General features: G+C 36.9%; 6 protein-coding genes, 1 long non-coding RNA gene and 2 other non-coding genes across 13 annotated transcripts; 6 read left to right on the top strand and 3 right to left on the bottom strand.

The window, feature by feature from the left end:
* Positions 1-2,462: 2,462 nt before the first annotated feature.
* LOC147949601 (small nucleolar RNA R71) lies at positions 2,463-2,569 on the bottom strand. The gene has a single exon (XR_015565050.1). It is a non-coding gene; the product is annotated as a small nucleolar RNA R71 (small nucleolar RNA).
* A 255-nt stretch (positions 2,570-2,824) lies between these two features.
* On the top strand, positions 2,825-4,601 carry LOC104779448 (putative callose synthase 8). Its single transcript, XM_010503812.3, has 5 exons — positions 2,825-3,179; positions 3,315-3,415; positions 3,597-3,718; positions 3,830-4,097; positions 4,204-4,601. Exons 1-5 carry the CDS (start codon positions 2,948-2,950, stop codon positions 4,474-4,476), a joined length of 996 nt encoding a protein of 331 aa, XP_010502114.1. The 5' UTR covers positions 2,825-2,947; the 3' UTR covers positions 4,477-4,601.
* Positions 4,602-5,004: 403 nt separating this feature from the next.
* LOC104779440 (uncharacterized) lies at positions 5,005-6,619 on the top strand. The gene is made up of 4 exons (XR_766464.3): positions 5,005-5,181; positions 5,547-5,587; positions 6,071-6,203; positions 6,356-6,619. It is a non-coding gene; the product is annotated as an uncharacterized LOC104779440 (long non-coding RNA).
* A 457-nt stretch (positions 6,620-7,076) lies between these two features.
* LOC104779430 (uncharacterized) lies at positions 7,077-8,922 on the top strand. The gene is made up of 5 exons (XM_010503798.3): positions 7,077-7,485; positions 7,611-7,711; positions 7,885-8,009; positions 8,119-8,455; positions 8,559-8,922. Exons 1-5 carry the CDS (start codon positions 7,248-7,250, stop codon positions 8,823-8,825), a joined length of 1,068 nt encoding a protein of 355 aa, XP_010502100.2. The 5' UTR covers positions 7,077-7,247; the 3' UTR covers positions 8,826-8,922.
* A 1,808-nt stretch (positions 8,923-10,730) lies between these two features.
* On the top strand, positions 10,731-13,406 carry LOC104779417 (bidirectional sugar transporter SWEET2). 2 transcript variants are annotated; one of them, XM_087452566.1, is made up of 7 exons: positions 11,062-11,227; positions 11,297-11,465; positions 11,922-11,958; positions 12,072-12,288; positions 12,388-12,546; positions 12,634-12,753; positions 12,848-13,406. In XM_087452566.1, the coding sequence occupies exons 2-7, from the start codon at positions 11,405-11,407 to the stop codon at positions 12,962-12,964; spliced, it is 711 nt and encodes a 236-aa protein (XP_087308692.1). In that variant the 5' UTR covers positions 11,062-11,227; positions 11,297-11,404; the 3' UTR covers positions 12,965-13,406. The 2 variants fall into 2 exon arrangements, with proteins under 2 accessions (XP_010502075.1, XP_087308692.1); XM_010503773.2 differs by having other exon boundaries at positions 10,731-11,465.
* Positions 13,373-14,455, bottom strand: LOC104779422 (uncharacterized). Its single transcript, XM_010503786.3, has 2 exons — positions 13,830-14,455; positions 13,373-13,733 (listed from the first exon to the last, which is right to left on the bottom strand). The coding sequence occupies exons 1-2, from the start codon at positions 14,286-14,288 to the stop codon at positions 13,686-13,688; spliced, it is 507 nt and encodes a 168-aa protein (XP_010502088.1). The 5' UTR covers positions 14,289-14,455; the 3' UTR covers positions 13,373-13,685.
* Positions 14,456-15,015: 560 nt separating this feature from the next.
* LOC104779402 (protein FLX-like 1) lies at positions 15,016-17,179 on the top strand. Of its 3 annotated transcripts, none has more exons than XM_010503754.3 (5): positions 15,016-15,238; positions 15,320-16,014; positions 16,098-16,261; positions 16,389-16,474; positions 16,895-17,179. In XM_010503754.3, the coding sequence occupies exons 2-5, from the start codon at positions 15,380-15,382 to the stop codon at positions 17,012-17,014; spliced, it is 1,005 nt and encodes a 334-aa protein (XP_010502056.1). In that variant the 5' UTR covers positions 15,016-15,238; positions 15,320-15,379; the 3' UTR covers positions 17,015-17,179. The 3 variants fall into 3 exon arrangements, with proteins under 3 accessions (XP_010502056.1, XP_010502064.1, XP_087360708.1); XM_010503762.3 differs by having other exon boundaries at positions 15,053-15,238; positions 15,377-16,014; XM_087504582.1 differs by having other exon boundaries at positions 15,069-15,260; positions 15,377-16,014.
* Positions 17,180-17,467: 288 nt separating this feature from the next.
* Positions 17,468-19,028, top strand: LOC104779401 (uncharacterized). 2 transcript variants are annotated; one of them, XM_010503749.3, is made up of 2 exons: positions 17,468-18,564; positions 18,671-19,028. In XM_010503749.3, the coding sequence occupies exons 1-2, from the start codon at positions 17,608-17,610 to the stop codon at positions 18,722-18,724; spliced, it is 1,011 nt and encodes a 336-aa protein (XP_010502051.1). In that variant the 5' UTR covers positions 17,468-17,607; the 3' UTR covers positions 18,725-19,028. The 2 variants fall into 2 exon arrangements, with proteins under 2 accessions (XP_010502051.1, XP_010502052.1); XM_010503750.3 differs by having other exon boundaries at positions 17,492-18,564; positions 18,677-19,028.
* Positions 19,029-19,456: 428 nt separating this feature from the next.
* Positions 19,457-19,559, bottom strand: LOC147949600 (U6 spliceosomal RNA). Its single transcript, XR_015565293.1, has one exon. It is a non-coding gene; the product is annotated as a U6 spliceosomal RNA (small nuclear RNA).
* Positions 19,560-19,714: the final 155 nt, after the last annotated feature.

The following is a 19,714-nucleotide window of genomic DNA, read 5'->3' as shown; positions in this document are numbered from 1 at the left end:
CCTTCTTCAATATCAAGCCGTCGACTGAATCTCTAACTTCTCTGAGTTCTCCTCCATGCAATGATGAATTTTTTCATCTAGTTGAATCCTCTGCCTTCGTCCACCGTGACCAGGGAAACATTAGAGACGAGTGATATCTTGTGTTTTTATGTAATTTTAGAGCTTAATTCTTCGTTATTTTGTGCATATTCATGAGCATTCAGGTTCTTTAGGTTGCATTTTGCATCAAGTTTGTTATCTCAGATGATGGAGTAGAGATGTACAAGGAAAGTGTGCTTTGGAGCCAAATAAGTCAATAATTAGCAATATAATGGAAGACACACATTTGGATGCACACAAGATGATTGATGATTCGGAACCAGTTTGCAGTCCCTCAAAGATCGACTCGTATGAAGAACTTTCTTTGAGATTTAGCTCCAGAGTTCTTCATCTAAGTTATTGGAAATTGAGTAAGATTTGCAATGGAGGTGATTTCAGGCCAATCAGATGTGTGTGTAAAGAGTTATACCTGTTTGAGTGAACGTATATACAGCCAGAGTGAAGACAGGAGCCACACGCGGCCAAGAGCAGCGGCCAAACGGTGGCCGAGTGAAGACCAGCGGCCATCCCAATTGGTCAAGAGCAGCGGCCAAGCTCAATCGGCCAAGCCATGACCGTTGGAGCCACGCGACCTCATCAATCGGCCAAGCCATGGCCGATGGAGCTCAAGAAGAGAAAACACCGTTTACACCAGCGGCCACCACCATCGGCCAAAGTGTGCCCGACCATCCCAATCGACCATCTCAATCGGTCAAAGCATGGCCGTGCGAAACCATCACCACACTTGTTTTAGTTTTGATCCGGGTTTGACCCGGTTTGAACTGGGTTGACCCGGCTCCCTTTTATTTTGCTATAAATACTCTAACCCTATTAAGGGGAGACTGATCTCTTATCTCTTATCTTTGGTTGATCTTTTGTTTATCTCTTGTTTAGCAGCCACTTAGGATTCTTAAGCTTATTTACTCTTGGTTTGTTGAATGATTGAGTACTTCTAAGTTTTTTAATAGCAATTTCTCTTTCAAATCTCTTAATCTATAATCTCTTATTATGATTTCACAAAGATCAACTATTTCCTTTGTGTGATCATGATGATGAGTGAGTAGATCATTAGAATTTTGGGCTAGGTAGATTAGGGAGATATATGATTGATCTTTGATGTCTAGAGCCTTATTTATGTGTTTCATATCTTGTTTAGTGTTAATAATGCTGGAAAGCCTTGATCAAGCTTGAATCTAGACATTAGGATTTCCATTGCCCAGAAGGTGTTTGATGAAATTCCTGAACCAAACTATTCAAGGGCTTTTCACTCCTAGCCAATGGAAATTGATGATTAGGGTGCTTAGTGGTATTAAGACTTGTTCTTAATGCATGCTAGCTTTGTGATTGTCTTTGGAAAAAGTTGATTATTACTTGATTAGCATAGGAATCTCTACCATGGAAATGGATTGATTTGCATTAGTGTTCTTAGCCATAGGATTGTTCTTGATTGTTGCCTGGACATTTAGGATTGGTTAGCTATCTCCCAAGTCAATTACCTTGCCCAAGGTTCACTTGTTTAATCTTGATTCAAAGTTTGTTATTAGTTGTGTTCTGTTTCTTTTCTTTAATTTGTTTGCTAGTTAAGATTGTTACAACATAACCAATTCCTGTTAAGAATAGGTTAAACAACTTTGTGTATTCTTAGTGAGTTGATTAATGCAGATTGTGGATTGATAATTTAATTGACTGAAATATACTACATCAATTTGGCGCTGTTGCCCATTTGCATTCAATTTGCTCATTAGGATTTCAACATTGTTTGAGCCTATTATTTTACTTTATATTGTTACTTACTTGGTTTGCTTTGGTGGTTTGAACTCTCTTTTGTAAGGTGTATGAACTTGAGAAGTCAAGGCCAAGCAAATTTAGTTGAGCGTGTTGACGACATTCGTCGTTTTGAAAGAGAAAATCATCGAATAGCCTGCCAAGCTATGGATAACAACCCTCCACCCCCAGCTGGTCACAATGGAAATGACCAGCCCCATGTTGAACAAGCTCCTATCCATCCTCCAAGACAGCCAAGAGTCATTGGAACTTTTGATCAACCAAACATTCATGGGAACCGCATGGGAATTAGAGCACCTCCTGTTGAGAACGATAACTATGAGATCAAGTCAAGTCTTATCAACATGGTACAAAGCTCAAAGTTTCATGGTCTGCCTATGGAAGACCCTCTTGACCACTTGGATCAGTTTGACATGATGTGTGGGACAGTGAAAATCAATGACATCTCTGAAGATGCATTCAAGCTCCGCCTCTTCCCATTTTCTCTTGGTGATAGAGCTAGGAGTTGGGAGAAGAACCTGCCGGTAGGCTCAGTTATCTATTGGGATCAATGTAAGAGAGCTTTCCTATCCAAATTCTTCTCTACTACTAGAACAGCAAGACTAAGGAATGGAATATCAAGCTTTGCTCAAAATGGAAATAAGAGCTTTTGTGAAGCATGGGAAAGATTCAAAGGCTACACTATGCAATGTCCTCATCATGGCTTCTCTAAAGAATCTCTTCTCAGTACATTATATAGAGGAGTGCTTCCAAATTGCTTGACACAGCAAGTAATGGTAATTTTCTTGGGCAAGATGTTGATGTTGATATGACTTTGGTTGAGAATCTCACTCAACAAACTTTTTTTTTTTTTAACTTTTCCCATGCACGTTGGTATATTATGTTGTTGTAAAGTGCAAAATATTGCGTGGAACCCACTTTCTCTAGTACAAATTTTAGTAAAAACCTTACATAGTTAATTGACAAAAAATCTGCCATGGAAACTCACCTCGCTAAGCAATTGCCGCTTTATATAATGTATTAACCTTTTCCATCTCCACCTATCTCAACGCCAACCAAAACCGTAGAACAATCAGCTTTCGTAATGTCTCATGAAGAAATCGTCCCCGTTGATCCCACCGAAGTTTTTATTGATATTGATCCCATCTTCCCCGAAGATTCGCAGCAGTTAACGAGATCCGCCACTTTTCGGGAACAATATGTGTGGGAGCCCTGTGACATTGAGAAGCTTCCGGAGACGTTCGCCTCAGGGATTCAAAGGTTTCTTCGTGTAGCAAATTTGGTTGAGTCTGAAGAACCTCGTATTGCTTATATTTGTGAGTTTTACTCTCGTCTTGTTTAATGTTTTTTGGTCAATTGTTACTATTTGTGACTTTTCTCTTCTTTTATTTGTTAATTTTTTTCTTCTTGTCGCTTTCTTGTTAAAAGACTCATAATTATTTTTGTCGCAGGCCGTTTTAATACATTTGAGTTAGCTCACCGACTTGACCCTACTTCCACCGGAAGAGGTGTACGGCAGTTCAAAAATTCTCTTCTTCGAAGGCTTGAGAAGGCAAGTCATCCAATATTGTAGAACGGGACACTACTGATTCTAGCTAGTTTCTTAAGTCTACGGTTATTGACTTATTGTTAAAGATATGACCGATCGTATCTGTTTCTGGATTATTCATGAAATTTCTAAACATTATCTGTTTAATTATTTTGTCATGTGTGTCTTCTTTCTTTCCTAGTAGGATAACGAGTTGACTGCGAGGTTAATAGACAAGGGGGATGATTTTAAGGAACTCAAACGTGTTTATGATGCTTACTTGGAATACGTTATCAGAAATGGTGCAGCATTCAATTTGGATAATAGGTATATCGTCCATATCGTTCATTCTTTTTAACCTATACTGATCATTACTATTGCTAGTTTTACTTCAATCTCAGCGAGCCAACATTAACCTATGGAAATTTATCTTAATAGTCAGCGAGAGAAGTTGATAAACGCACGCAGAATTGCTTCTGTTTTGTATGAAGTTCTCAAGGCAAACGACACAACTGGTGCTTACGCAGCAGCCCCAGAAAGTATACTATTAAACCGGGATGAGGAGACTGGTGAACTACTTGTCGAAAAAGCCGACTTGATAGTTGAGAAATGCAAAGCCCTGGAGGAGGAGAGACAAATTCATATGTCCCAAGGCGATGACTTAAACCATCTCACCCAAACTGACATAAGTGCCATCCACAAAGAGGTGATCATAACACATTTGAGATGTTCAAAATTTATTTATTTTGTAACAATAACTTTATAAGCATATTATTATCTAACTATTTTTTGATAATTTTTGGGTTTTTTAGGAAGTTCAAATAAAGGAAGACAGAAAGTTTGCAAACGGGTCAATGGGGGACGGTGTCAGATCGAGTTCCGCAGTTCCATATTTGTCAAACGAAGATAAATATCTTGAGACACAAGAAAAGTTGAACAAGGTGGAGAAGAAGATTGAGGAGATCGAGCTGAAACTCAAGGATGTCGACTTCTGGACTAGCATGATGCAAAACATGTTTCCAGACCAAGTACCTCCGTCCATGAGAGCGAACCAAACCGAAAACAACAATAAACAAAGCCAATAAAAAAATTATTTTCTATCTTGTTTTTATTTTATTTTAATGTTTGTAAGACAACAAATATTAAAATTCAGTTTTAAAATATGTTTCGGATATTCATATAATTTACGAACTTTAATTCTGTTTACCAATTGCATGAGAGCTTATATAAGTTGATTGGAAAAAAGTGGTGGTGGACACATTGAGTGTTTGAGTGACATTATCTTAGTATATATTTCGAATAGGAATTTTGAATAACCGGAACAACAACACACTTTTGGATGTACTCATTGGCCATCAGGTTTGGGGCTTTGAACGCGAAACGGCAAAAGTTTGATCTGATGAAAGTAGATCAGAAATCAACGAGAGCCTGGTTTAGGTTTTACTTGGGGATTTTAGATCGTAGTTGTTGGTGACAAAACTACCCTTAATCACACACTTCACTACTCGTCTAAGACCTTCTCCATCGGTGGGTTTATAGAGGAGATCTTAGTATTTTGTTGAAAACAAATTAATCAGAACAAAAGAAAAAATGTAAGATCTTCTCTTATATAGTATACTCAAACTTGGTTTAAGAGAGACTACGTGTCATCTTTCGGTTGGTCGAACATAATAATACAAAAGAAATTTTTTTTTTGGGAAAGATCGATTTTATTCTTTTTCCTCTCTCTCTCTTTCTCTCGCGATTGAATCCCCGAAACGAGAAAACAATTTGGAATCAAAAGCTTCAAGGTTTGGGTTCTTTGATTTTGGTACATTTGTATGAATCGCAAATTGTTTTATGATTAGGGTTATTTGATTTTGGATCGCAAATTAGGATTATTTGATGTTAGTTGGAAAATTAGGGATCTTGTCTATTTGAATGCATGACTGTTGAATTTGGAATCTAGTAGAGGTTATCGAACTTGTTTGTGACATGTAGCTTTGATAACTTTATGTTTTTTGTTTTGTCATAGCTTTGATAACCTTGGGTTAAGTATTAAAGATTGAGACTTTAGCTTTTTGTTCTGTTATAGAGATCACTGAATGGTTTAGATGGATGTCACTGTGCTTCTCTTTTGTTTAACCGGTTCTGAAATCTGTTTTTCATCTTGAAGTTAGAGTACAGAGACTGATGCAGAGGATGAGGCTATTGCAGGTAATGTTCGCTGTCGCGTGTACAATTTGTATCTTTGTACTCTTGTCGTGTCAATCTTGTTGTTTCTGTTCATAAGAAAGTTTACTTTGTCAATTTGCGGGCGACAGTTGATGAGTCCCTCTATGATCTTGCTGGAGAGCTAGTATGTATTTGATGTTCTTGTTGTTTGTTTAAAAATAGGCAATTCAAAACGTGAATGCTGAGTAATGATGTTTGTATTTGAAAAAAATGATGTAAGATGAGGTTCTTGCTAAGATCTGGAAGAGACATTGAGAAGGAGGTTCTCTCTTTGGATCTTATCTCGTGGTTTTTTTTACAATGTTTTGTGTACAATTGTTTGTTTTGTAGCAATTGAAAGATTTAGAAATCTGTCAGTTTTAAGCTCCAAAAGATGCAGAACGAAGAGGAGTCACTTTTTTATTATTATTGTAAGGAAACTTAATGAATTGATTGTTCTTGTTTGTTTTTGGATTATAATTGCAGCTCGGTTACTAACAGGTTGATCACATCAAAGGATCATGCTTCTGTGCAGCTCAACATTGGTCATCTCGATGCTGATGGGGTGTACACTGGTCAATTCACTACATTTTCTCTCTGCGGTTTTGTCCGTGCTCAGGTTTGTCAAGACAGCTTCTATATCATAAATCTTGAGACTTGTCTGACTTTAATCTAGTATAGCAATGGAATTGGTATTGTGTTAACTAGAATTGGTCATGTAATGCTTTTGTTAGTACATGACATTGTTAACACTTTCTTGAAACGATATAGGGTGATGCCGACAGTGGAGTCGACAAGCTATGGCAGAAGAAGAAGGTTGAAGCCAAACAACAGTAAAACCAACAAGCTTTGGTTTCTAGTTTCTAGGTTTCTTTTTGAAATCTAGATGTGAACCTTTATCTTCATCACAATCTATTTCTCTTCATCACAATCTTCTCTTTTCACGTATGTAACATATCCATCAAAAGTTAAATCATGATTCATGATGACTCTTATTTAGTATTCTCTACTACTATATCAAGTTTGAGTTTCATATTTACTATCTTTGCGTTTAACAAGTTTGAGTTTCATATTTACTATCAAATTTCAAAAAATAATTTTTTCAAAAATAAGAAACCCAAAATTAGAATTTACTATTGGAGGATAAAATTTTAACTAAGAGATCATGAGTTCTTATTTACAAAACAAGACACACTTAAGTCTTAAAAAATTCAAACAGTATATAAAATCCTCAATATATAAACCCCCCCCCCCCCCCCATTAATCTTGCTCTAACTAGTCTATACATTAAAATCGACTATCCTTATCTCACGTTTTTATAATTTGATTATGATAAATATAACAAAACAAAATGGTTTGATTTTGGATAGCCAATTTATTTGTGTCGTCTTTTGGTACATATAATCTTAATGACTAAGACATAGTTACAAATTCACGTCAAGTATATGCTTTGTATTCCATTTAAACAAGATTTGGCTCCTTTACTACACTCAACAAAGTTTTATTTTTTACTTTTCCCATGCACGTTGTTGTAAAGAGTAAAAGATAATCTGCCAAGGAAACTCACCTCGCTAAGTTATTGCCGCTTTATATAATGGAACATTTCCGTCTCCATGCCAAGTGCCAGCCAAAACCATAGAGCAATCAGCTTTTAGCCTCCCAAATGTCTCACGAAATCGTCCCCGTTGATCCCACCGATGTTTTTGTTGATATGGATCCCATCTTCCCCGAAGATTCGCCAACCATCCGCCAGTCCACGAGATCCGTCACTTCTCAGGAACAATTTGTGTGGGTACCCTATGACAGCGAGAAGCTTCCCGAGACGTTAGCCTCAGGGATTCAAAGGTTTCTTCGTGTAGCTAACTTGGTTGAGTCTGAAGAACCTCGTATTGCTTATCTTTGTGAGTTCACTCTCGTATTCCCTAATGTTTTTAGGTCAATTTGTTACTATTTTTGAATCTTCTCTTTTTTTTTTTCTTTCTTGGCGCTTTCTTGTTAAAAGACTCATAATTTCCATATGTCGCAGGCCGTTTCTATACGTTTGAGGTAGCTCACCGAATTGACGCTAGTTCCACTGGAAGAGGTGTACGACAATTCAAAACTTCTCTTCTTCGAAGGCTTGAGAAGGCAAGTCATCCAATATAGTTGAACAGGATACAGATTCTAGCTAGTTTCTGATGCCTATGATTTTTGATCGATCGTATAAATATTGACGTGGACTAGTTTCCGGATAATTAATTAAATTTCTAAACATCATCTGTTTAATTATTTTGTTGTTTATCTTCATTGTTTCCTTGTAGGACGAGGAGTTAACTACGAGAATAAGAAAGGATAGGAATGATATTAGAGAACTCAAACGTGTTTATGATTCTTACTTGGCATACATTATCACACATGGTGCATCATTCGATTTGGATAATAATAGGTATCGTCCATCTTTCTTTCTTTTTAATCTACTAATAACTATTGCTAGTTTTAGTTCAACCTCAGCGAGCCAACATTATTAACCTATATATGGAAATTTATCTTACTAGTCAGCGAGAGAAATTGATAAACGCACGCAGAATTGCTTCTGTTTTGTATGAAGTTCTCAAGGCAAACGACAAAAGTGGCGCTTACGCACCACCCCCAGAAAGTATACTATTAAACCGGGATGAGGAGACTGGTGAACTACTTGACATGGTCATCTCAATAGAGGACACCCACAAGAGAAATTTAGATGGGACCTTTGTCGACGAAAAAGCCGAGTTGATAGTTGAGAAGTGCAAAGCCCTGGAGGATGAGAGCCAAACTCACTTGTGTCAAGGCGATCATGACTCCATCCAGTCAAACCATCTCGCCCAAACTGACATAGATACTATCCACAAAGAGGTAACAACACATTTGATGCGATGTTGACAATTTATTTATTTTGTAATAGTAGCTTTCTAAGCATATTACCTAACTATTTTTGATAATTTTTGGGGTTTGTTAGGAAGTTCAAATAAAGGAAGACAGAAGGTTTGCAGATGGGTCAATGAAGGGCGATGTCAGACCGAGTTCCGCAGTTCCATCTCTGCTTTACAAAGATAAATATCTTGAGACACAAGAAAAGTTGAACAAGGTGGAGAAGAAGATTGAGGAGATGGAGTTGAAACTCAAGGATGTCGACTTCTGGACTAACGTGATGCAAAACATGTTTCCAGACCAAGTACCTCCGTCCATGAGAGCGAACCAAATGGAAAACAACAAACAACAATAATCCCATAAACAAAGCCAATAAAAAAAATTATTTTCTATCTTGTTTTTATTTATTTTAATGTTTGTAAGACAACAAATATTAAAATTCAGTTTTAAAATATGTTTCGGATATTCATATAATTTACGAACTTTAATTCTGTTTACCAATTGCATGAGAGCTTATATAAGTTGATTGGAAAAAAGTGGTGGTGGACACATTGAGTGTTTGAGTGACATTAGTATATATTTCGAATAGGAATTTTGAATAACCGGAACAACAACACACTCTTGGTCTTGGATGAACTCATTAGCCATCAGGTTTGGAGCTTTGAAGTTTTACTTGGGGGTTTTTAGATCGTAGTTGTCGCCTTGTCGGTGATTTACTGATTAGCGATATGCCATATTTTATTTTTTGGGCCTGTGAGTGCATTCACAATTTATTGTTTTGGGCCTAGTCGCATTCACTGTTAATTGTTTTTGGTTATAATTATCATCTAGACAAATAACAAAACTAGACACAGTTTATTACTTTTTCCGTGTAATTAAACAATCGCAAAAGTCTCCTAATGACTTTTCTTTTGCTGAATTCACGTGTTTTTTCTTGTAGATCCAATTGATATTTCTAAGTTAACATTAAAAAAGTACTCACCGGAAATCTGAATCGTATAATTTTCTGAAAACTGGATAACCCATGTAATATTGTTTATAAATGTTTTGCATAGGTTAGCGATAGTGACTACATAAAGGCTCTATTTTAATTTGATTGTAAATAAAGGAGTATACTTTCAAAGTTAAAACTAATTAATTCGCGTGATGAATAATAAACGTGTCACACAGCTCACAACATAAAAAGTCAAACCTATTGATTATACATATTTTGCGAAGTTATCGCTGCTACCTAATTTTCAATTATAAATGGCTTGGAATCATTTGTTCACCAATATGTAGTAGCAAAAGAGACACAATACTTGCGTTATTACGTTAATTAGATCTAATGATTGATTGTCCCACGCTTTGTTAAACAGATCGCGTGGCTTCGCAGCCTTCGCTTATAACGTAGGTCATCAATGACATATCACATATTGACATGGCTTAATTAACTATTCAATCGGTATTTTTGACTTCAATAAGTATTGATAGAAAAATCTAATGATTTAGTGGATAACGTGAATATTTTCTTTACAAGTTGGGGTTTTCTTTAAACAATACAGTTTTAATATACAGTTTTTTTTTTCTAGTATTATTTTTATCTCGATCTCATATTTCGTATTCACTCCCTTACGTAAGTTATAATTTCACATACCGTCGATAATAAATTCACAGAACGTACACTATGTTTAGTGAGCGTCTCGCTATGGTTAGGAAGGTGCTGACCAGATGAGAGGTAAATGAGATCCTGAAACAATATTAAGATTGTGATGGTTTCATTTGAAAACAAATATGGGAGTTGTTCTCTCGAAGGGTTGATAATTCTCTAAAAGAAAGAAGGAAAAAAAAACCATGCAACTAGTCAAAAACACTGTACGTAGTTTACGTGTCCCATTGGAGATTTATAAATCTATGCTTAATAATAAAAATGGTATAAAAGTGTGATTTACGTGTTCCACTAGATTTTTTCATCCTCAGGGTTTAAGATTGTGATGAGTGACTCAGCGCGAGACACATATGCATCACAAATTCACAACTCAAGACAGCTTGTTGACGTAGAGAGCACACGACCACCAAATTAAATGTTAATTATAATTACTATTATATTCCTCTTCATTAAAAAAACAAAAAATAAAACCTTTTGTGAGAGAATGTAAAACGTAGACCACAAAAAAGCTCAATCCAAAACGAAAAGAAATGATTGGTCAGCAGACAGCAACTATCAGATAACCAAATGGAGATCTATCGATATCGAAAAATAAATCAAGTTGGGATCAATGTGGACGGTGAGCAATGTTCCAGCGTAGGCTAAAACAACGAAATTTTTTTAATTAACTGTCTCTTTTCGGCATGATTTTCAAACCTTTGGAGTCTTTTCAAATCTTATACAGTACATTCTAATAAGAACAATATAACATTTAATGCGCATAATCAACGGAGACAAGCAAGTCTATTACTCAAAGATCACGTTTTTGAAAATTACTGATGTATTTTCTTAATAAATAGATAGTAACATATTATATATAACATTTTTTTTTTGGTTCCCAGCAAAGTGTAGATAGTATATAACTTTACGACACTTTTTTGTTTTAATTTATTTTGTAAGATAGTAGAGCAGTCGACAAAGCCAAATCTGGACCGCATATATATAGTCGTACAGATTGAGTGTTAAGCTCATTACCTTTTAAGGGAAGTCTTCTTTTTGGTTTCAGCTGGGTTCCAGTTTCATTTCTATAAGAAGATATCTCTTAGACATCTCGTCTCTATTAATTCTCTGTTTTGCGTTTTTTTTTTTTTTTTTTTTTTTTTTTCCAAGGAAGAAGAAAGTTTAGATTTTACAATTAGAATCTGTTTTGCGTTTTAATCCGTGTTTATAAGAACAGAACAGAAACAGAGCAAGAAACAGAAAAAAAAAAAAAAAAAAAAACAGAGTTTAAGACAGAGAAGTCTCTCATGGATGTATATACTTTCAATGTTTCTTTATCTCTGTGTAAAGATGTTGCCGGAATCGCAGGTAATCTCTATATTTTTATTCACTGCTTTTTTTCTTTTTCTTTTCTTTTCATGGGTAAAATTTAATTTGGGGAATATTCAGTTTTTAAATTCCATTTAATTTTTTTTAATATATAAAATATGTAAGCTAATTAGTTTATTTATATATATATATATATTTTTTTTGTCAAAGATGTAAGCTAATTAGTATGTAAGTAGATGTGGCGTAGGTTTCATTCCATGAATATTCAGTAGATTTGTTTAGCCATTTTTGGTCTGCACCTTTCTATTTCTAGGCACTGAAACAACGTTAATAAGTAACAAAATGTTGTCTCTGATCAATTTTCTCGGTGAATTCAAGAACTCTGATTCTGTTATTCTGAAGAAACAGAACTGATGCAATTTATTAACAAGAACATAAACTTTTCCTATCTGTTAATATCACTTATCACTGTTTCATTTTTCTTCCATGTTTCAGGCAACATATTTGCATTTGGGCTATTCGTTTCACCAATGTGAGTTCCTCTTTTTCACTTACTAAACTTGCTCCTTGGTTGTAAACTTGTAATTAAACATAAGTTTTATGGACTTCAGTCACTAATATCTATCTTTTTTTTCTTTTTCTCAGGCCAACGTTTAGGAGAATCATGAGGAACAAATCTACCGAGCAATTCTCGGGTTTACCATACATTTACGCTCTCGTAAACTGCTTGATCTGCCTTTGGTATGGCACACCTTTCATATCACACAGCAATACCATGCTTATGACTGTGAATTCTGTTGGAGCCACTTTTCAGCTATGCTACATTATCCTCTTCATCATGCACACAGACAAGAAGAACAAGGTTTCTTTTGATTGCCTGACCTTGTATGCTCTTTGCCAAAAAAAAAAAAATCGTGTTTCTTTAGTAACTCTAGCTAATCAACATTTTTGATCATGGCAGATGAGGATGCTTGGTTTGCTTTTTGTGGTGTTTGCTGTGGTTGGATTGATTGTATCTGGAAGTTTGCAGATACCTGACCAGCTCACACGATGGTACTTTGTCGGGTTCTTGAGCTGCGGTTCTCTTGTCTCGATGTCTGCCTCACCTTTGTTTGTTATCGTAAGTTTCCCAAAAAAAAAATGTCAACAAATCATTTCAAAATGTGCATCTAAGTTCTTGATTGCCTGACATGTCTGCTCTTTGCAGAACCTAGTGATTCGGACTAAGAGCGTTGAGTTTATGCCTTTTTATCTCTCTCTATCGACTTTCTTGATGAGTGCTTCCTTCTTACTTTACGGGTTATTCAACTGGGACGCCTTTGTTTATGTAAGTTGTTACTCTACCATAATTGCTATTGCAATCTGTGTTTTCCTCATTTTGGAGTACTAACAAAACTTGTTTCTTTTTTTTCTCAACTCAGATACCAAATGGAATAGGAACTATTCTTGGTATAGTGCAGCTGGCTTTGTACTGTTACTACCACAGGAATTCTACAGCAGAAGAAACAAAAGAGCCTCTGATTGTTTCTTATGTGTGAAATTAGCACAAAGATGCAAATCTACTGTGGCGAAAAAAAACACCTCAGGAAATGTGGTGACATCAAGATTTATTTGTTGTTATTGTTGTTGTCTACTTTGTGTAGCTTCTTGTAACCATATCTACCGCGGCTTTCCTTCTCTCATGGCGTGAAGATGTTTATCCTCTCGGCTTCTGGTCATGATCCAAGGATGGAGATTTTTTTTCCAGTTTTGATGACTCTAAATTGCTGAAGATTATCCGAAGACAAATGACAGATTCACTACTGTGGTTTTATTTGTTTGTGTGATGAAAGTCTACGGTGGGGTCGATTTGAAGAAATTCTTATTTGTTTGTTCATAAGATTTTGTTTCTTTAAGATGTAAATCTTTGGTATGGGTTGATTTGAAGAACGAATGTCCATATATTGTTTGTTTGGTGAATATTATTCCATTTCATAAGAACTCTGCTTTCTTTGTCACACCAAGCAATCAAAAATACAAATACACAAATTTGCATGTATTTGTAGCAAATCGTTTGTTCATATAAGATTAAGCTACTCTTTGTCCCTCTAAGCAATCAAGAACACAAAAAAAAAAGGAAAGATGTTTTTGCATCTTCATCACATAGGACAATGTTTTCAGAAGCATAGTTTTCCACATTCTCAGAATTTGACCTTTCACAGCGGTTTTAACTTGTGATACACAAAACTTCAAGAAAATTCCTTGCAGAGAGAACCATTGTCAGAGCAAATCTCTCAGAGTTGTTCTTACCATAGAACTCTGTTTTACCTACAAAACAACAATGGAAAGAACTAAGTTATAACAGAAAAATAAACATTCTAATATGTTGTTGAGTATATAGATAAGGAGCAAACTAACACTCACTTGTTCTTGAAGTTGAGGATGATGACGCGGAAGGCCACGTTCATCATACAATATAAGGCCGCTAAACCGTGGCAATTCACATTTCTCACCCATCAGTATCGGTCGCTGCCAAACCGGATCAACCGCGTTAAGACTCCTTTCTTTAGCCGCAGGCAATGGAGGCGGCCTTAGCGTTTCCATCTCCATCCACTTGGCTCCGGAGCTCCAACAAAACGAACCCATCAACGTTCTCTTCACTTTACTCCACTTACATTTCCTATTTTCCTCCATAGCTCTCGATACAAACGCTGCTTCAAACGCCCACTCCGCGTCTGCTACTTGCTTCCCCCGAGAATTGCGGTTGAGAAACGCTGCGACTATGCAGAGTAAAGTTACTGCAGCCGCTGTTCCGACCAAGATCACAACTGCTTCTTGTGTTGTTAGCTTCAGTTTGTCCTCCAACTCCCACAAGGCTTCCATTGTTTGTTAAATTTGGGGGTCTTTTTTAGGGGTCTCTCTAGTGAGAGCAGCAAAGTATATAGGTGAAAATGGTGAGCTTCATGTGAATACCACCGTTATAGATTTATTCATCTCATTATGATATATTATAACCCATCAATCAAAACTTTCGTCTCTCTTACCTTGACGATTCATTGTGTTTTGAGTATTGATGTCATTGTGGTATTAAATTCATCCGTTGGTAGTCTCGTAACGGAAACTAAACAAATTTATTGCTGCCTAAAGAAAAATTAAATACTAACATTTGTCATTGTAGTCGTATGATTGTAAGGCTGTGTAAACCTTACGTATCGTTTTTAAATGAGAGCGTCAATTTAGCTTAGAAAATGAATTTAGCGTCAACAAGGTAGAGAATCTAGAGATAGTCAAATTTAGATTGAAAATATTTTTTTGACGATTTAAAGGTTAATTAAATGATTTGTAGCATGATTAATGAGTATATATCTTATGGGAATCTTATATTCACGGTATAGCTAGTGGGGACAAAAGGTGTTTATGATGACATCACGAGCCACACAACGCTGTCTATTCATGTTCTTGTTGGTGTGTGGACCTATGGACCCGTCATGGTGGCATGGTGCCACCAATTAAAGACGAAGTGGAGTAAACTGAAAAAGCCGAAATAATTGGGTAAAATGACAAAAAGATAAATATTACTGAGAAATACTGTAAATATGAAAATATCAAGGACTAGTTATGAAAATAACTATTATTAAGCAAACCTCCGCTTTATCAATTTCCGGCGAATTGGAAAATTTGACGGTTTTTGATTTCTCTAGAGCAAATCGGAGTTGTTACAGTTGAGGGAACGTCGAAGCTGATCGATCCTCAATTTGATGAAACAAGGCGTTATCTAAGGAACCCTAATTTACTTTCTCCGGTGCGAGAGCTTGTTCTGTTCGTCGTCGAAGGTCAGTGCGTGATTCTGAGTTTGTAAGCCTTTTTCGTTCTCGAATTTGTTGCTGACTATTATTAAACAAACACCGTGCCAGGAATTGAGATTATAGTTTTGAAACGATTCTAAGATCATAACTGGTTAAACGTTTAAGGTAATGTCTGGAAGAAACCGTGGACCTCCTCCACCTCCTTCGATGAATGGTGGGTCTTACAGTGGCTTACAAGCTCCGGTTCACCAACAACCGCCTTTCGTTAGAGGCTTAGGAGGAGGAGGAGGACCAGTGCCACCTCCGCCTCATCCTTCTATGATTGATGATGGTAGGGAAGCTCCACAGTTTAGGGTTGATGCAAGAGGTCTTCCTCCACAGTTTTCAATCATGGAGGATCGTCTCGCTGCTCAGAACCAAGATGTTCAGGGGTTACTTGCTGATAACCAGACTGTGGCTGCTATTCATGTGGCGCTGAATCAGGAACTTGAAGTTGCTCAGCATGAGTTGCAGAGAATTATGCATTACATTGATTCCTTGAGAGCTGAGGAAGAGATCATGATGAGGGAGATGTATGATAAATCTATGCGGTCCGAGATGGAACTGCGTGAAGTTGATGCTATGCGAGCTGAGATTCAGAAGATTCGGGTGGATATTAAAGAGTTGACTTCTGGTAGGCAAGAACTCAACAGCCAGGTTCATGTGATGACTCAAGATTTGGCTAGACTTACATCAGATTTGCAGCAGATACCAACACTAACTGCTGAAATTGAGAACACAAAGCAAGAGTTGCAAAGAGCAAGGTTAGAGACCAGTCTCGTTTTTAAGATTTCCCTTTGTTCATATTGATGTTAATATGTTAAATGCTGTGGTTTCTGTTTTGTAGAGCGGCTATTGATTATGAGAAGAAAGGGTATGCGGAAAATTACGAGCACGGCAAGATCATGGAGCATAAATTAGTTGCAATGGCTCGGGAACTGGAGAAGCTTCGAGCAGAGATTGCTAACTCAGAGTCGAGGGCTCATGCAACTGGCCCTGTTGGGAATCCTGGTATGATCATCTTGAATAATCACAAACATTTTTGTAATAGGTGAAGATAATTATAAGCAATATACAGTGAAACTACAGTTGAATGTATGTGCCGATGTTAAGCAAAAACATGTTTTTTTTTTATCAGGTGGAGTTGCTTATGGTGGTGGCTATGGAAATCCTGAGGCTGGGTATCCTGTGAATCCTTATCAACCCAACTATGTCATGAATCCAGTAAGTTATAAAGTTACAGCTTTTATCTATTTCCCGTGGGGATCTCTTTTGTTAGTTTTTACTAAGAAGACAGTTTTTATTTTTCCTGTGCTATAGTAGATCAGTAGATGATATGTCTGAACTCACTATAGTTCTGTCTAGACAGTTTAAGTTTGAACTTTGAATCTTGGACATGAACCGGAACTTCAGTAGCCAAATAGTACAGCCTAAGGTTCGAACAAGTCAATCTAGTGTAAAGAGTAAAGAGAACTGGATCAATAGATTTATTAGAAGAATCTCGAGTCAACAATAGTCGATGAAACCTGTGACATATAATATGTAACTGAACAACAACTATCTTCAGATATCTCATGGTATTGTAGTTTTATTGTACACATCTAAAGCAATGCGCTCATATGATGATTGACAATGATGGTTCAGGCACAAGCAGGCGTTGTTGGCTATTATCCTCCTCCTTACGGACCGCAGGCTGCGTGGGCTGGTGGCTACGATCCGCAGCAACACCAGCAGCAGCCACAAGGACAACAAGGACATCAGTGAAAAATTCGTCCATTTTCCCAGCAAATCTCGTGAAATTACTTTTTGTAAGTTTACTCTGATTATTGGGGATGATGATGCATATAATTTGCAAATTTTTTTTTTGGGTAAGGGACCGGGCGACTAAAGCCACCCGTTATTTATTCAAGAAGTATAAAAATTACAAAAGAACGTCTCGTGACTTAGCGTGACCAAGAAGATCAGCCTGAAACAGAGACTCAAAAAAATTTGCATATAATTTGCAAATGATTATGAAACAAGCAGCATAAATACAGCGTTGATAATTAAGAAAAAAACATGAAAGCCCAATAGTTTTATAAAAAGAATAAGCCCATTAACATCTTAAATAGGCCGAATTAAAACAACAATTGGCGGGTAACTCTAAAATTTTTATTTTTCGGTTTGGGTGAAACGAAAAGAAAAGAAGAAAATAAACGAAATTTTAAAAATGAGAAACAGATTTTAGAAATTTGGCGCACAGAAAACAAATTGGCGGGCAAATCTCAGTTTTCGTTTTGCCTTTAATTTCTCCGAGATCTAACGACTGGTTCATTCAATCATTCAGACACACACACACAGATCTGAAACTAGAAGCTATGGATGCTGGTCAGTATCAAGATCTGCCTCCTCTCAAAAGATACAGACTGATGCAACGAGATCTCGAAGCTGCGCAACAGAACCAACCAGACGCGAAGTCGTTGCAGTTGCCGGCCAAGAAGAGGAAGCAAACTCGAGTCGACTACGACGAAGACACCGAGAACTCTAACCCTACCTACCGTTGTCTTCCGGCGAAGAAAAGGATCTGGGCGGTTGATCCTGATCTGCTCTCGGGTAACCCATTTTCATCTTTTGATCTGAATATAGAGTATAAGCCTTCTGTTGAGGAGAGTTCAATAGAGAAAAAGTCAACTCTAGTGGTTGAATCGAGTCTAGAGGTAGAAGAAGATGATGATAAAGAGAATCCTCTAGGGAATGTAAAAGTGTTGGATCTAGAACTAGAAGATAGAGAAGAAGTAGAAGATGAAGATGGGATTATGTGTTCTGTATGTCAAAGTACAGATGGTGATCCAACAAATCCAATTGTGTTCTGTGATGGTTGTGATTTGATGGTTCATGCTTCCTGTTATGGGAATCCTCTTGTTAAGGCTATACCAGAAGGTGATTGGTTTTGTAGAATGTGTATGTCTTCGAAGAAGAATCCAGTCTCTTGCTGTTTGTGTACAACTAAAGGTGGAGCGATGAAACCTACGAATGATGGTCGATGGGCTCACATCACTTGCGCGTTGTTTGTGCCTGAGGTTTATTTTGAGGATCCTGAAGGAAGGGAAGGGATTTGTTGCAGTGAGATACCGAGTAAGAGATGGAAAGATAGGTGTTATCTGTGTAAGGATAGGCGCGGGTGTGTTATTGAGTGTTCGGAGATGAGATGTCAGTTGGCTTTTCATGTTACTTGTGGGTTGAAGGAGGATCTTTGTATTGAGTATCGTGAAGGCAAGAAGACTTGTGGTATTGTTGTTGGTTTCTGCAATGAGCATACCAAACTATGGGAAAGGGTAAGATTACTATCAATTTTTCTACTGTTTTTTTTTCTTGTCTGTTTAGTTGTTGTGTCTGTTTACTATCAGTTTTTGAATTTGATGATAAGTATTTGTTTGTCAGCAACAGGAAAGTGGGAAGTACAGGATTGTTGCTAGAGATGAAGATAAAAAGTAGGAGAAAGCTCGAGGACCATGACCACCATGCGTTTGCTTGCAACTCTGAAGCTTCCACTCATGTGATTTTAATTGTTTTTTTTTTCTCTTTGATTTTCATTGTTATCTGATAAGTAAGAGTAGCTCTGGTGCTAAATGCTGTCAAGTTTGTGACTTTCTGAAAAAGCTATGTTATGTTTAATCTTTTGGTCAATCTTATTCCACTCCTGTTGTATTTTTAAAGTTTTCAACCAAGTAGTTTTTCAAAGAGGAGTCTAGGCCTTGATTCTCTTGTTCGAAAATAAAATACTTGTCTTCTCTGAAAATCAAATCTTTTGTAATTTCTCTTGAAATCAATAATAACAGTATAGCACCAACCAAAAAAGGAAAAGAATATACAACATTACTAATCCACCAGAAACTCCTCTGACGACTTTAGAGTAAAGAAATGGTTTCTTTGGTTTACCCTTAAACCGATAGCCTAATCGGAACCTCTCTCAATACACGTAATCAGAAACAAAACTCTCCGACCATCAGAACTGAAACAACAAACCAACCAGATTGTCTAAGCTATCGTATAAGTTCATTGCAGGTCGAATTTTAGGGTTCAAGAAACCTGTAATCTTACATTTTTCAAGAAAATCTTGCATCAAAAACATCACTTGTGATCCACAAAACGGGGAAAATCACAGAAATCGAACAGAAGCAGAAGAAGAAGAAGAAGAGATCGATCTGAGGAAATTTTGGGGGAAAAAAAAATTTGGACCACTTCTCGATTTGTGCGTGTCATCCTTGCGCAGGGGCCATGCTAATCTTCTCTGTATCGTTCCAATTTTATCGGATGTCCCCGAAGGGACAATCACTTACACTACTCTAACCTTATTTAAACACTGCTATCTCTCCTCAGCTACGCGATGTGGGATAAATTACATAGTCTTTAGTATTAAATGGGCCTGTCTGCCTCTCTTCATGGGCCTTTTTCTTTCTATATATATATAATAAACACAGAGCT

The sequence above is a fragment of the Camelina sativa genome, chromosome 1, assembly GCF_030686135.1.
Source record: "Camelina sativa cultivar CO46 ecotype springtype chromosome 1, ASM3068613v1".
Classification (NCBI taxonomy): Eukaryota; Viridiplantae; Streptophyta; class Magnoliopsida; order Brassicales; family Brassicaceae; genus Camelina; species Camelina sativa.
Note: the sequence above shows the minus strand (reverse complement) of the source record. Positions and strands in the feature narration are given on the sequence as shown.

Excerpts from the sequence above, each read along its gene's own strand:
- LOC104779448 (XM_010503812.3), top strand. The coding sequence starts at position 2,948 with ATGTCTCATGAAGAAATCGTCCCCGTTGATCCCACCGAAGTTTTTATT. Across the intron at positions 3,416-3,596 it reads TTCTTCGAAGGCTTGAGAAG|GATAACGAGTTGACTGCGAG; the intron begins GCAAGTCATCCA and ends CTTTCCTAGTAG. Across the intron at positions 3,719-3,829 it reads GCATTCAATTTGGATAATAG|TCAGCGAGAGAAGTTGATAA; the intron begins GTATATCGTCCA and ends TTATCTTAATAG.
- LOC104779430 (XM_010503798.3), top strand. The coding sequence starts at position 7,248 with ATGTCTCACGAAATCGTCCCCGTTGATCCCACCGATGTTTTTGTTGAT. Across the intron at positions 7,486-7,610 it reads ACCTCGTATTGCTTATCTTT|GCCGTTTCTATACGTTTGAG; the intron begins GTGAGTTCACTC and ends CATATGTCGCAG. Across the intron at positions 8,456-8,558 it reads TAGATACTATCCACAAAGAG|GAAGTTCAAATAAAGGAAGA; the intron begins GTAACAACACAT and ends GGGGTTTGTTAG.
- LOC104779417 (XM_010503773.2), top strand. The coding sequence starts at position 11,405 with ATGGATGTATATACTTTCAATGTTTCTTTATCTCTGTGTAAAGATGTT. Across the intron at positions 12,547-12,633 it reads CCTCACCTTTGTTTGTTATC|AACCTAGTGATTCGGACTAA; the intron begins GTAAGTTTCCCA and ends TGCTCTTTGCAG. Across the intron at positions 12,754-12,847 it reads ACTGGGACGCCTTTGTTTAT|ATACCAAATGGAATAGGAAC; the intron begins GTAAGTTGTTAC and ends TTCTCAACTCAG.
- LOC104779422 (XM_010503786.3), bottom strand. The coding sequence starts at position 14,288 with ATGGAAGCCTTGTGGGAGTTGGAGGACAAACTGAAGCTAACAACACAA. Across the intron at positions 13,734-13,829 it reads ATCCTCAACTTCAAGAACAA|GTAAAACAGAGTTCTATGGT; the intron begins GTGAGTGTTAGT and ends GTTGTTTTGTAG.
- LOC104779402 (XM_010503754.3), top strand. The coding sequence starts at position 15,380 with ATGTCTGGAAGAAACCGTGGACCTCCTCCACCTCCTTCGATGAATGGT. Across the intron at positions 16,015-16,097 it reads CAAGAGTTGCAAAGAGCAAG|AGCGGCTATTGATTATGAGA; the intron begins GTTAGAGACCAG and ends TCTGTTTTGTAG. Across the intron at positions 16,262-16,388 it reads TGGCCCTGTTGGGAATCCTG|GTGGAGTTGCTTATGGTGGT; the intron begins GTATGATCATCT and ends TTTTTTTATCAG.
- LOC104779401 (XM_010503749.3), top strand. The coding sequence starts at position 17,608 with ATGGATGCTGGTCAGTATCAAGATCTGCCTCCTCTCAAAAGATACAGA. Across the intron at positions 18,565-18,670 it reads ATACCAAACTATGGGAAAGG|CAACAGGAAAGTGGGAAGTA; the intron begins GTAAGATTACTA and ends TTTGTTTGTCAG.